Below are 14,999 nucleotides of genomic sequence, written 5' to 3'. Positions count from 1 at the left end.
TCCTGGAGAGGTTAGGGGAGGTTGTTTACCGGGTGCAGCTTCCTCCCAGGGGGAGAAAGGTGACACTGCACCGGGACAGGTTAACCCCATACAGAGGGGCCTCTTCTCCCCAAACCCCAGGAACCCCCACAATTCCACTCTCTGGCAATGACATTGTCCAGGCACCCAACCCCAGGTGCCGCAGACAAAGCTCCAGACAGCCCACTCCCCCTGTCTCCCCACCTGTGTCACCGTGTGGTTCCCCAGAGCCACAGACGGTATTACCCGTTCCCGCTTCCTTGTCCCCCATATCCCTGCCTTCATCCCCTGGTTCCCAGAGGGGCACTCTACGACCATCACGGCCACGCAGGTAAAGGAGACCTCTGGGTCACTTCAGAGACTTTGTTTGTTCCCTCGGGGACAAGGGACTTTGTGGTGGGGGGGCTGTGTAGCGACCCGCACAGACAGCTGTGTGTTATGTGTTAGGCTAGTAGGTGGTTGTGTTGTACTTACCAGCACCCAGTGTTCGCAGGGTCCGACATGCCAATCAACCTGCTATCTGCCAATCACGGGAATGCCTGGAATGTTCTGATGCCGGGCATCCTGGCGGTTGGCGGAGTGGCGTGGTGGGGGGTTGGGCAGGGGGATGGAGCATTGGTAGTTAAGAACAGGTTTAGCCTTTGTTCTCTCTCTTACGTCTGGGCTTCACAAGAGGTCATGATTGGCTTGTGGGTTATCTTTAATTTATTTGGCATGGGCTAGGCCAAACAGTAGCCTGTGTAAAGTTGGTTTAATAAACCATCAATTAGTAAACTCAAACCTCTGTCTGGACAATTGTTCCTTTATGATCTAGTCAGGTCATTACAATATCTTGATTTCAGTGTTATTTAAAAAAAATAAAAAATAAAAAGATTTTTCTACTTGTTTGACATTTTACAGCATTGTTAGGCGCTAGTAACTATAACATCTGCTTAACTGTGAAAATGACAAATAAACTATTTGATGTATCAGTGTCATTTATTGACCATATTAATTAGTGATGTGTCCATCTTTGAGTGTTTTTTGGATTTCCATAAAGTTGAATTGTTGAGTTTGCATAGCTAAGTGCTAGCTAAAGTTGATTTGTTGAGTTTGCATAGCTATGTTGCTAGCTACGTCGCATTACGAACATGTAGCTGGATAAACAAATAACGTTATATTATTACCCAATCAAATATCAATGAAAGTTCTAACGCGTAACCTTTTGGTAACACGAAAACAAAAACATAGGGAGAAAATTGGGGCGTGGCCTGCTGCCCTTACAGGAAGTGGAGTAAAAAAGTCTCCAAAGAGTTTTCGAAAGAGTTTTTGCCAACAGGCAGTGCAGCGCTAAACAAAGCCGCGGTGAGTTGTTGATAATAGGAAAGTTGATAGATCGCAACGAATAAAATAAATATAAAAACTTGTTTTTTTTAAACGTAGCTACTTTATCTATATTGAAAATGTGAAGTTTGACGAATTTTTTGTTTTTGAGCAAGATAGCTAGCTAGTTAAACGAACACTGTCTTAATCGCTACGCTAGCTAGCAACGAAGCTAACATTGAGTCCTAATCTTTGACTAACGTTAGCTATTTTCGCTAACTATGGCTTCTGTTTACAAGCATATATTTATTTTCCGGATTGCAACTAAGTACTAGCCATAGTGAAATTAGCTGTGTTTCCATCTGTATCATAGCTAGCTGGTTATCACTAGATACTATCTAGCCACCGTATAAATGAATTGTGTTGACCAACTAACGTTAGCCAGGTAACGAATCCGTTAGAAAGATGTCTAACGTTAGCTAGCTACAGTAGCGTTAACTCTGCTAGCAACTATTGTTATCTAGCTGTTGGTGTTCTGACAGTGTGCAGCAAATCGAATGATGGTTAGCTAGCTAGCTGCTAACTAGTTAGCTAACTAACGGCAGTTTGGCCAGTTATCTGGATTTTTCTGGCCAACAACAGTTGTAGCTACTATTTCAGTCTTTGATTCAGTGATGAGCTAGCTAACGTTAGCTACTGAGCGAACTATGTTGCTAGCTAAGTGATAGCCTTATGAACATGTAGCTGGATAAACAAATAACGTTAGATAATTGTCTAGCTAGTAGGTTAACCTTTAACATCTTGTTCCATCTGTGTGCTAACTGTCATTGTCTCGCTCCTGTCTCTCAACACAGGGGAAATATGCACTACTATCGTTATGAAAATGCAGAAGTCAGCTTCTGTTACAAGTACCTCATGTTCAGCTACAACATCATATTTTGGGTAAGTAGCAAAAGCAGTAGGTAACCCTGTAAACATTGAGTAATGCAGACATGCTGTGGCACCCCGTTGTCTCATTTGGTGCTATGCTATGAATGTAGTTATGCATATGCTGTATAGTTGGCCTGAGTTTGCCTGGCGGACTAAACTCCACTCGATGGTGAAGGAAGTTTCTGATGAACTTTACCAAGAGAGTGGAGCAGAGACCAGACTTTGTTGAATCTAGCACTAGGCTTACGTCATCGGATAATCAATTGACACTTGCACATTCACGCTAAATTGCCATCTTTGAGAAACGGACATGAGCAAAACGTCAGTGGTTGTATTTTATTAACATTTATTGAAAAAGTATGGATTTCCGCAAACAAGGCCCGCAACTACAGAGGACAAACATAGGTACAAGGTAGGCATTTCATGATAAAACATTTTTTGAAGTATTGCCCGTGAGTGAATTGATATTGTCTGAGCTAGATTCCAAAAAGCCTGGTCTCTGCTCCACTCTGTTGGTGAAGTAAATCATAAACTTCCTTCACCTTGGAGTTTAGTTTGCTAGAGTCAGCCATGAACAGTAAATCAGATACTCAATAATACTGCAACTTTAAAGCCAGGCGTACACTACATCTTTTCGAGATTGGAGACAAAATCACCATGTTGTTGCCTACGCGGGGTGCGTGGCTGTCACCGACGCAATCTGAGGGCTATCGATCCCGTCTTTGGGCCATCCCAGGTGTTCCCATATTTTCAAACACATTTTATCAGCACAAATCTGCAGTGCTCTTGTAGTGAGATGTGCAACGGCATGTTTTGAGAACGCTGATCAGCAATGAGAGCTTGCCAGAAAAAAAGCCAGTGAGATGATGATGATGTATCGCAACACCCAGAATGTGTACACTGTCGAGCCAGAGCGATTACTACTAGTATGTGTTTGTACTTGTCTTTAACCTAAGCCAGTGTCAAACCACTACAGCTCTGAAGTTCACAAGCAATTTTACTCAATTCAAAATGGGTAGGCTCCTTGATTCAACTCTGTATGGCAAGTGTAAATTTCTGATTGAATGTGTTTGTGGCTGCTTTTATCCACCGCTTGTTCCAGCTACATTTACAATCTAATCACTCGTTGTTTTCAGGAGACAGCGTGGTATGGAGAGTCCTCACGACCAAGTGAAGAATCTTGTAGTGTGTGACCCCCCCCAGTCTGCGCCACATCGTTTAGTGTGCGCACCACTACTTTGGCAAGACAACAACAAAAAAATACAAGAAAGACGTTTGTTTAATGTGAGGCTCAGCGATGTTAGGATTTTGAAAGTCGTGTAGTTTACGCCCGGCATGAGATGGAGCATATAGCAGTCCCTCCAGGATTCTGTAATCACAACATATTTAGCTAAATCAACAATTTCCTGCATATTATGCGAGTGCTTGCAGATTTGACCAATCACTGCACTATTTATGTCAGTCAAATCATCACAATATTATTGCATACAACTGACCCATCACTGTGGTACAAAATTGGACTCAATTTCAACCAATCACTGTACAAATATCCAAAATTCCAGCAAAATCCTGGGGGGAGTAATATGGTGTTCTTTTAAGGCAAGAATGGGAAGCCCATGTAGAGAACACATTGATTTACTAAAACCATTTTTCACCTCTGAGGGCAGATGGCAGCCCCTGCTGGATGACCTGGTGCCCCCTGCCACAATCTTTCCACACAGAGCACATTCTCAATAGCCATTCCCTCTAACATCCTCCACTGGTAACAGCCTCTTTCTGTTTATTTCTAAATTAAAGAAGGGTGTGGGCTTTTCTTTCGTTGCTTTAGCCTACATCTCTAATGTCCTTCCAACATCCAGAGTTGAGAAATAACCTTCAGAGCCCCTACTTCCTGTTTTAGCTAGTGAACAGGAGACTCACGAAGATATTTGCTAGCTTCCTCTCTTTGTTTGTGTCAACAGGAAATGTAGAAACGCTTCTGTTTTGCATTTTGGTTAAGCTCGTTAATTAATCTCTTGATAGGGCAGCTGTATTCTGAGTTCAAAGATGCGCAATAACCACTTATGACCCATCTCTTCCTGTTTTTTTTTTTGCAATTTCTTGAATTTTGGTGCCCTTTTTAAATTAAAGACATTGTCAGTGTTTTCGTTATTAGCAGGCTCCCTCTTTTATACCTAGTTATGCTTTAATATTATTTAGTGGCAGAGTTTTCCCTAATGCCTATGTGAAAATGTTAAAAATAAAAGTAAACAACTGAACACACCAAGTCAAAAATGTAAACACATCTGAAAAAAGTCGGTCTGCTTCCTTCCTCAGCTGGCTGGAGCAGCATTCATTGCCATTGGGTTCTGGGCCTGGAGTGAGAAGGTGAGGGAGCAGCTTCTCCCATTGTCCTGTAAAATGTTTCACTACCATACAGACAGCTTATTATTATTCATTGACTATTTGTGTAATTGTGTTTGTGCCAGACCTTCAGCCCACAGACTTGTCACTTGTCATCACTGCCATCACATCTTTTAAAACATTCACAACCATCAAATTCACAGTTAATTTCCCCTATTGTTACACACAGCTAGCTTGAAGCTGATAACACATTTTAATTGTCTGTTCTGTAGGGTTGAACTGCTACATTAGAGGTTATTCAAATGCATATTGGAGATATTGTTACAGGATAACACGCCAGCTTTTAATCAGATATGCCATGTAAATTATTCAATATGTTAAATAATTTAATTCTTTATAATGTGGCATTCATTATTCTCGGAATGACTGTCTACTTGCGTGTTGGTGCTTTGCTTGAAATGGTATCTCAACGGTTAACTCAACTGTTCTCACTCCTGTAGGGTGTACTGTTGGACCTGACACAGGTGACACGGCTGCATGGCTTTGACCCCGTGTGGCTGGTGCTGCTGGTGGGAGCGATCACCTTCATCCTGGGCTTTGCAGGATGTGTAGGAGCACTCAGGGAGAACATATGCCTCCTCAAGTTTGTGAGTACTGCACCACCACAATACTCTTTCTATTTCTCTTGCTCGATCTCTCTCTTGGGGGTCTCATAGCATACCGATAGAATACTGGTGCACATTTTAGCTGCTCTTACAAGTGGGGCTGTGATAGTCAGCCAAATGACTGAGGTAACTGTAATAACCGTTTGAGTAGAAAAAAGTAATCATTCTCCTCTTGACTGCATGTGCTGTTGTAGAAATATCATGAATAGAAGGGGCATACCCATTCAAGCGTGATGGTATATGGGGTGGACTGTTGGCCATTGCAAGTTTACCCATAGTAGCAAGGCAGGAAGTATACCCATCAATATGTGTTGTGGTTTGTTGATTTCAACTCAAGTGACTTTGCAAAAAATGTATTCCATTGTATGAGCTATATAAGTTAACATCATACATTCTACTTTACCATGGAAGTTATTGCATCAATATACCAGGCAACAATGTTTGAGTTCATGAAATTACCGGTCAAATTGCCAGGGTTAGAAGTTCCAAGCACTATTTATTAATTCTATTTTTTCTGTGCTGCTGGTGCAGGGAGGGGGGCATTACCTAGGCAACGCCTTGCTTGTTTCAGCAAGAAGCAACAAAGTTTCATGTTAAGAGTCCATGTTACCACAGAAACTGGCTCAAACTGACTCTTCAGTCAGCTGTTTGTTTCAGAAAAACATTTTTTTATATATATATATATATATATATATATATCTCGTATCAGTCAAAAGTTTGGACACACCTGCTCATTCAAGGGTTTTTCTTTATTTTTACTATTTTCTACATTGTAGAATAATAGTGAAGACATTAACTATGAAATTACACACGGAATAATGTAGTAACCAAAAAAGTGTTAAACAAATCTAAATATGTTATTTGAGATTCTTCAAATAGCCACCCTTTTGCCTCAAAGACAGCTTTGCACTCTTGGCATTCTCTCATGAGGCAGGCACCTGGAAAGCATTAATTAACAGGTGTGCCTTAAGTTACTGTGTGGAATTTCTTTCCTCAATGCGTTTGAGCCAATCAGTTGCATTGTGACAAGGTAGGGGGGTATACAGAAGATAGCCCTATTTGGTAAAAGACCATATATATTAGCAAGAACAGCTCAAAGAAGCAAAGAGAAACGACAGTCCATTACTTTGTAAGACATGAAGGTTAGTCAGTACGGAACATTTCAAGAACGTTGAAAGTTTCTTGAAGTGCAGTCACAAAAACCACCAAGCGCTATGATGAAACTGATGAAAGGAAGACCCAGAATTACCTCTGCTGCAGAGGATAAGTTCATTAGTTACCAGCCTCAGAAATTGCAACCCAAATAAATGCTTCAGAGTTCAACGAACACACACATCTCAACATCATCTGAGGAGATTATGTGAATCAAGCCTTCATGGTCGAATTGCTGCAAGGAAACCACTCCTAAAGGACACCAATAATAAGAAGAGACTTGCTTGGGCCAAGAAACACAAGCAGTGGACATTAGACTGATGGAAATTTTGTCTTGAGTCCAAATTTGAGATTTTTGGTTCCATCTACCGTGATGTGTATTTCCCACGCAAAGCATATTTTAGATTTTTCAAAGTAGCCACCCTTTCTTTGCCTTGACAGCTTTGCACACTCTTGGCATTCTCTCAACCAGCTTCATGAAGAATGCTTTTCCAACAGTCTTGAAGGAGTTCCCACATATGCTGAGTGAGCACTTGTTGGCTGCTTTTCCTTCACTCTGCTGTCCAACTCATCCCAAACCATCTCAATTGGGTTGAGGTTGGGTGATTGTGGAGGCCAGGTCATCTAATGCAGCAATAAATAACTCTCCTTTGTCAAATAGCCCTTACACAGCCTGGAGGTGTGTTTGGGACATTGTTCTGTTGAAAAATAAATAGGAGTCTGACTAAGCGCAAACTAGATGGGATGGCGTTTCTCTGCAGAATGCTGTGGTAGCCATGCTGGTTAAGTGTGCCTTGAATTCAAAATGATCACAGACAGTGTCACCAGCAAAGCACCATCACACCCACCATACTTCACGGTGGGAACCACACACGCAGAGATCGCCCGTTCAACTACTCTGCGTCTCACAAAGACACGCCGGTTGGAACCAAAAATCTCCAATTTGGACTCATCAGACCAAAGGATAGATTTCCACCATTCTAATGTCCATTGCGTGTGTTTCTTAGCCCAAGCAAGTCTCTTCTTCTTATCTGTGTCCTTTAGTGGTTCCTTTGCAGCAATTCCATTATGAAGGCCTGATTTTACGCAGTCTCTTCTGAATAGTTGAGGTGAACTCTGACGCATTTATTTGGGCTGCAATCTGAGGTGCAGTTAGCTCTAATGAACTTGTCCTCTGCAGCAGAGGTAATTCTGGTTCTTCCTTTCCTGTGGCGGTCCTCATGAGAGTTTTTTTTTTCATTCACCTTCATTGATTAGGGCATGCAATAGTTTTATTTTTAAGCTGTTTTTGTTCTACCCATGCAGAGCACTACTGATGCTTCTCTTATCAGTCTCCCACCACGTATAGTTAACTTGTTTTTCTCTTCTAGTTCTCAGGGGTGATCGGGTTAATCTTCTTCCTGGAACTGACTGCGGCCGTGCTGGCGTTCGTCTTCCAGGACAATGTCAGAGAGTGGATCAACGACTTCTTCCTGGCCAACGTCAAGGCCTACAGAGAGGACATCGACCTGCAAAACCTGATTGACTCCCTGCAAAAGCTGGTGAGAGGCAGAGAGCGAGAGCTATGCAGAGTGTTGCTGTGGGGGGTGGGTAATGGGATATAGAGGCAGGGAGAATGTGAGACACGAAGTTACTTAATAACCTGCTGTCCCTCACATCGGTTCTGTCACATTGTTTCCTTCCTTTCCTCCTAACCCCTTCCTGAGATGGTTCATACATCCTAGTGTTGGTGTATAATTGTGTGCTTGCTTTCACAAGCCTTGCTACGATGGCCCGTTGGTCTCTAGGGACCTGATGAGACTTGAACCGCTGTCCTCTAAGTGGCTGTGTAATGTGTGCTCAGTCCTACACTGGCAGATGTATGGAAACACCTCAGGAGTTGGTGTGTGTGTGTGTGTGTGTTCGGGTTCATTAGAACCATCTGACTCAAACTTCCCTCTTGTCTGTCCTAGAACCACTGCTGCGGAGCCAAGGAGCCTGATGACTGGAACCTGAACGTCTACTTCAACTGCACCAACAACAACCCCAGCAGAGAGAGGTGCGGAGTGCCCTTCTCCTGCTGCCTCAGTGACCCTGCAGTGAGTAATCTGCTTGCCCTTATCTCCATGTCGTTGCTCCTTCACAATCCATCTCTGAATAAGTTACTCTGTACTAGTTGTTATAACTGCCACTGGCATGCTCATTTTTAGGTATGCCTCTTGTTAGTCCTTGACACTGACCGGACTAATTTTAGATGTTTCTTTCTCTCTCTCTGCAGGACTCAGTTTTAAACACCCAGTGTGGCTATGATGTCCGTAAACATCTAAAGGTATGACCCTATCCAGTGCACACATCACATATACAGTTGAAGTTGGAAGTTTACATACCTTAGCCAAATACATTTAAACTCAGTTTTTCACAATTCCTGACATTTAATCCTAGAAAAAAATCCCTGTTTTCGGTCAGTTAGGATCACCACTTTATTTTAAGAATGTGAAATGTCAGAACAACAGAGATTTATTTCAGCTTTAATTTCTTTCATCACATTCCCAGTGGGTGAGAAGTTTACATACACTCAATTGGTATTTGGTAGTATTACCTTAAACAATTTAAACTTAAGTCAAACATTTCAGGTAGCCTTCCACAAGCTTCCCACAATAAGTTGGGTGAATTTTGGCCCATTCTTCCTGACAGAGCTGGTGTAACTGAGTCAGGTTTGTAGGCCTCCTTGCTCGCACATGCCTTTTCAGTTCTGCCCACAAACTTTCTATGGGATTGAGGTCAGGGCTTTGCGATGGCCACTCCAATACCTTGACTTTGTTGTCCTTAAGGCATTTTGCTAGAACTTTGGAAGTATGCTTGGGTTCAATTACCATTTTGAAGACCCATTTGCGACCACGCTTCAACTTCCTGACTGATGTCTTGAGATGTTGCTTCAATATATTCACATAATTGTCCTCCCTCATGATGCCATCTATTTTGTGAAGTGCACCAGTCCCTCCTGCAACAATGCACCCCCACAACATGATGCTGCCACCTCTGTGCTTCACGGTTGGGATGGTGTCCTTCAGCTTGCAAGCCTCCCCTTTTTCCTCCAAACATAATGATGGTCATTTTGGCCAAACAGTTCTATTTTTGTTTCATCAGACCAGAGGACATTTCTCCAAAAACTACAGTCTTTGTCCCTATGTGCAGTTGCAAACCATAGGCTGGCTTTTTTATGGTGGTTTTGGAGTAGTGGCTCCTTCCTTAATGAGCGACCTTTCAGGTTATGTCGAAATAAGACTTGGTTTACTTTGGATATAGATACTTTTGTACCTGTTTCCTCCAGCATCTTCACAAGGTCCTTTGCTGCTGTTCTGGGATTGATTTGCACAGTGAGTTTGAAGGTAGACCTTAAAATACATCCACAGGTACACAAACCTCCAATTGACTCAATTGATGTTAATTAGCCTCTCAGAATCTTCTGAAGCCATGATATCGCTTTCTGGAATTTTCCAAGCTGTTTAAAGGCACAGTTAACTTAGTGTATGTAAACTTCTTGACCCCCTGGAATTGTGATAGTGAAATAATCTGTCTGTTAACAATTGTTGGAAAAATTACTTGTCATGCACAAAGTAGATGTCCTAGCCGACTTGCCAAAACTATTGTTTGTTAATTTTTTGGAGTGGTTAAACAAGTTCTAATGACTCCAACCGAAGTGTATGTAAACTTCCGACTTCAACTGTATCTATACATATAATAATATATGCTATTCAGCAGACACTTTTATCAAAAAAGGGCCTTTTGATAACCACACACAATCTGTAGGAATCGCTATTTGTATTTATGATTGCCTACTGCATGTCTTAACTGTATGTTTATATGGCCTATATATGCATCCAAGTCTATTGTTTGCAACAATCCACCTCTACTAGCTGTAGTAAGACTATTTTTGTGAAAGGTAAACATTGTAAAGTAATAGATAAAATTTCAGTGCAGAAAGTAAACTTCCATTTCTTCTTAAGGGTAGATAATACAGGCTTTAGTGTCAGGTCATTTAAGCTGTATCGACAGTGCCTTTTCTTCCCATTACCCAAATGGGAGAAACACAAATTTCGTGTTATCACTGCTGAACGGAAGGTAGGCTCCCTCCTGTCCCTGTTAATCTCTTGTCACTACGAAGAACGGCAGGCTGAAAATAAATGATTCTTTATCTATGTTTTGGCCTAGTGTTCCAGTGGTCGCTCTCAAATCTGAGGCTTAAATTTGTTTTTCTGCAAATCCACCCTGTTTTACATCGGTTCTGGTCCCCTGGCTCAGAAGGAACTATTCATCTTCATTGTTATTCAAAGTTATGAGGCAAAAAGATAAATGGGAGTTTTTATGTTGAAATGGAAGAGCTGAGTTTCACTATTCATCATAGATGACTCATCAATTCTTCATATTTTTTTTGTTTGTCACATACACCGGATAGGTGCAGTGAAATATGTTTTACAGGGTCAGCCATAGTAGTATGGCACCCCTGGGGCAAATTAGGGTTTAAGTGCCTTGCTCCAGGGCAAAAATATATGTTTTTGCCTTGTTGGCTCGGGTATTCAAACCAGCAACCTTTCTGTTACTGCCGCAGAAGAACTATCTATTTGCTAATTTTTGACTTTTCCTCTGCCCCTTGTGATTGTCAATATTAATTTCACTGAGATATTGCCATAGGCTGTCATAGATAATAGCTACACAATAGCAAAATGCATCCTTTTGACTTAAAAAATATATATATTCTAAGTCTGGAAACTTCTTGGCAACGAACACTTGGGTGTCAAATCTTCTTCGGTATTTGAAAAAACAATCCGTTTGATCTATCCCTACAAGATACATTAAGTGCACCAAGACTTGTACTTAGTGTAAGGTGATTTGAGTAAGCCGGTATATACAAAGGTATGGGAGAGCATTCCATATAGCTCTCATTTCCTGTTGCAGGGGGACTGGATCAACTATATTTACATCAAGGGCTGCATCCCAGCCTTAGAGGAATGGCTTCCACGGAATCTCTACATAGTAGCTGGAGTATTCATCATTATATCTCTGCTTCAGGTAAATATATCTATATTGAAATGAGAGTACATGCTTATATGCTAATGGGGTTCATATCTATTGTTGGCTAATGCTGTGAATTCTTCCGCCTTTTCAGATGATGGGCATCTTCTTGGCTCGGACGCTGATTGTCGACATTGAGAAGGTCAAGTTGAACTACTAGTGAGGGGTGTGGTGGAATGCATAGGCCTACGGGGTACTGTACTGAGAAACTGTCCACCATCCATTCCACCCTTTCTCTGATCTCTCTTTCTGAGGCCCAGGAAGAGAGAGATGAGAGAAGAGGACAAAAATACTACTTCCATACCTATGGCTCATTATCTTTGGACTGTTCTGTCAGTTTCTGGAGACGAATACCTCTGCAGAGCCTGCACAGTGGACATGAAGCTGCCTTATTCAACTAGACTCGTATGTGCCTTCTCTCACAGGATTGCAGTCAGACTTCAAGAACCACTTAAAAATAGCCTCTGGGTTTCCCTTTAAATATGTTTTTGGTACATTCTTGTATTGTTTTCCTAAGACACTCTGAACATCTTTCCCGGGAACAGTGTCTTAACCAATTCACCTGGGTGAATTCATCATACCTCAACAATGAAAAAAACAACAATGAAGTCGTCGCAATTGTTTCAACGGTGTGCTCTCTGGCCTGCAGCTTTTCATGACTAGAATTGTAGAATCTCAGACTGTGTGAGCAGAGTTAGAGTTGTCTACCACATCAGTGAAGATGTAATTGCTCCAATATGAGACTTTGCCCTAGAGCTCTTTCTGAATCAACACAATCTCAGCACCGCATTGTGTGATGGCTATTATCGTCCACAAGCCGGCTCCCTCTCTCTGTCGAACCGTCTGGTTTCACAGCACCTCAGAACTTGACTCGACTGGACGTCTATGGCAGGAGCGGACGAAACAACCATTTGTTTTAATTGGCTAATCCATCACCATCTAGCATAACCCTTAGAACCTCCCCCAACATTGAGCACTTTTAAAGCTCGAGCAGCACAGGTGATTTAAACAAGTGAGTTCAGAAAATCTGAAAGTACACTTCAAGAAATATTTTTTCAGATATAAACTTTAAATCCCAAACTCCGAAATCAATTGAGCTCAAAAATATGGCTATATGATAGAACATTTATATTGATTGGCTATTTTTGCCATATTTCAGTCTCGTCTAATACCGCTGTATCAGGCTCGCTGTCTCCCACTTTGATTTTATCCACACCCCTTTCAAATCCCACTTTGTTGCTCAGTGTTACTAGGCTCTATGCAACAGCAATTTGACCCTGGGGACGAGGTTAGGACAGGCTTTGAACTGAAACCACCATTGTCCCTTAGCTCTCAGCTAAAAAGTGGGAAAATTCTGCAAGCTCTTAACCATTTGAATCAGTCTACAGCTGTTCAAACCCACATGCGCACTGCTGAACCTCTGCCTTGTCAGTCAAGCCATGTCTTTTCTATAAGTCATGTCTCATAACTTGGCATACCAACTTGTCAGTCCACAACGTGCATCAAATGCTTCTGAGCAGAAGTTGAGTTTTGATCATTGAGATACATACTACTTTCCTTAAAGGGAAAGTGAATTGTGGATGCAATGCGTATGTAGATGGTTTTATTTTGATCAGTGTTAGATGACCTGTAAGTGAAGTATTAGTTAGTTGTTAGGCCTCAGAGTAGCGGAGTTGAATTATTTTGCTGTTGTGTTGATGCGGCTGCCCGATTGAACTTTATGGAGATATATAATTACAACTGTACTTGATGCCTAACCCACCAGCGTCTCTCCTCAGTCCAGACTATATACCTCAAGGCACCCAGCAATCATCCAAGTGACCACTGGCCTAACATTATTCAAAGCGTTCTGAATGCATATTTGGCAGAGGTATTTGCCTCATGCAAGTTAACTGCCAGTCCCTCCATACATTGAGCTTGCTTTACTGCCATCCTGTCCAAAGATACTCTGCTGTCCTCGTACTAGAAAGGGGAGCTTTACAGAGGCATCTTTGGCGGGTTATGGAATGTTGATTGAGGATATATTTTATGGGGTTTTATATCGCATGAATGCTAGAGTTGAGCTATATAAGTTACAAGATAAAAATACGCAAATGAAAGCAATGGAGTTGACGGTCATTCAGGCCTTCAACTGCAGATCTGCTGGTGAATGTCTGTCATGTAGTTTGACAATTTTCTTTGTGTTTTGTGTGTGTTACTGATTGTTTCCATGTAATCATATAAGTGTTTTTAACAAAAGGGATGTTCTGTTTTATGTAATGACATTTTGTAAATGTGAATTTAATTAATTCTGGATAGGTTTTTATAAACAATAAAGTATGGTTGTCCATTTTGTTAAACTTCCCAGTGTTATTAATCATCACTGATGACAATGTAATTTAGTCAAATTACCTTCCCCAGGCATACACTTACAAGGTGGTCGTTGGATATTCTGAAAAGTGCAAAGGCCACTACATGCTTTTGTGCCTCCTTGGTCGAAGGATTTGACACTAAACAGTACTGATTTAGCTGTGTTTTAGAGCCCTCTTGTGTTAATTATGGGAAGTTAATTGAAACCCTGAACAGCCTTCATGGCTGACTGTTTTAAAATAACTAGGAATAGGTCTATTGCCACATTGAGACAGTCTTGCAATTTTGACAGCATTGTATTTTTTCAGCCTGGCCACAGAGCCATAAGAAACAAACTTTATATATTCCTGAGCACCTCCAAGACATGATACATACTAAAGGTCTAGTTACTTTAGACCAGGGATGTGCAACGTTATGGGGGTTGGGGCCACAAAAATCGTAAAACCACAGCAACAGCTCACAAGGGCGTGACCTTGTGAGCAAAACATTTTAGTGGCCCCTCTCATGACAGTGTAGAACATTTTTTTTTAAGTACATTTCCTGCAATTCTACAGATTCCATGGGGATGTAGAGAATGTTCAGCAGTTTTTAAAGCAAGTTTGCTGCAATTGTGAACATTTTGCCATGGGGCAGTGAGAAAAATGTGCAGTTTTACTGGAATTTTCCTGCAATTCCACACATCGGGTGGAGACAAATGTTTGCCGTTTTTAATATGATTTCTGATGATCAATGGGGGCCCCTGGGGGCCCCCCGGTTGGTAATTCAACTATGATTATACATTTAGATATCTGGCCACAAGACTAACTTACCAATTAAAAAATTGTAGCTGACATGGGCTAATTGAGTGACTGTCAGTGACTGACATAACAGTAAAACTGCACCTTGTGTATTCCACCATTCTAACTTTCAACAGTAAGTTGACACCCCCCCCCCCCCCGAAAAACGAAAGTATAGAGGTTGGTCAGGGAGGATGGGTGGGAGTAATCCGCCACTGTCTAGCAATCCAAAGGTTGTGTTCAAGTCGCGTCGGGGACAACTAGCGTTTTAGCTAACCGATTTCACCTAACCTGCTACGTAAATTCTCCTCGCCTTGTTGATTTAGATTTCCTAACCTTTTACATAAATTATCTTAACCTTTGTCCTTAGTTCATCTGTCCACAAACATGAACTCTCCCTATAATTCTCCTT

At 41.6% G+C, this 14,999-nt stretch overlaps 1 protein-coding gene across 1 annotated transcript; it reads left to right on the top strand.

The window, feature by feature from the left end:
- Window positions 1-1,201: 1,201 nt before the first annotated feature.
- On the top strand, window positions 1,202-13,801 carry LOC118399526 (tetraspanin-14-like). Its single transcript, XM_035795672.2, has 9 exons — window positions 1,202-1,362; window positions 2,175-2,262; window positions 4,567-4,617; window positions 5,094-5,240; window positions 7,781-7,951; window positions 8,363-8,488; window positions 8,668-8,718; window positions 11,346-11,459; window positions 11,557-13,801. The coding sequence occupies exons 2-9, from the start codon at window positions 2,182-2,184 to the stop codon at window positions 11,620-11,622; spliced, it is 807 nt and encodes a 268-aa protein (XP_035651565.1). The 5' UTR covers window positions 1,202-1,362; window positions 2,175-2,181; the 3' UTR covers window positions 11,623-13,801.
- Window positions 13,802-14,999: the final 1,198 nt, after the last annotated feature.

Source organism: Oncorhynchus keta, chromosome 2, assembly GCF_023373465.1.
Source record: "Oncorhynchus keta strain PuntledgeMale-10-30-2019 chromosome 2, Oket_V2, whole genome shotgun sequence".
Classification (NCBI taxonomy): domain Eukaryota; kingdom Metazoa; phylum Chordata; class Actinopteri; order Salmoniformes; family Salmonidae; genus Oncorhynchus; species Oncorhynchus keta.
The sequence above is the reverse complement of the archived record's forward strand: the minus strand, read 5'-3'. Positions and strand labels throughout refer to the sequence as shown.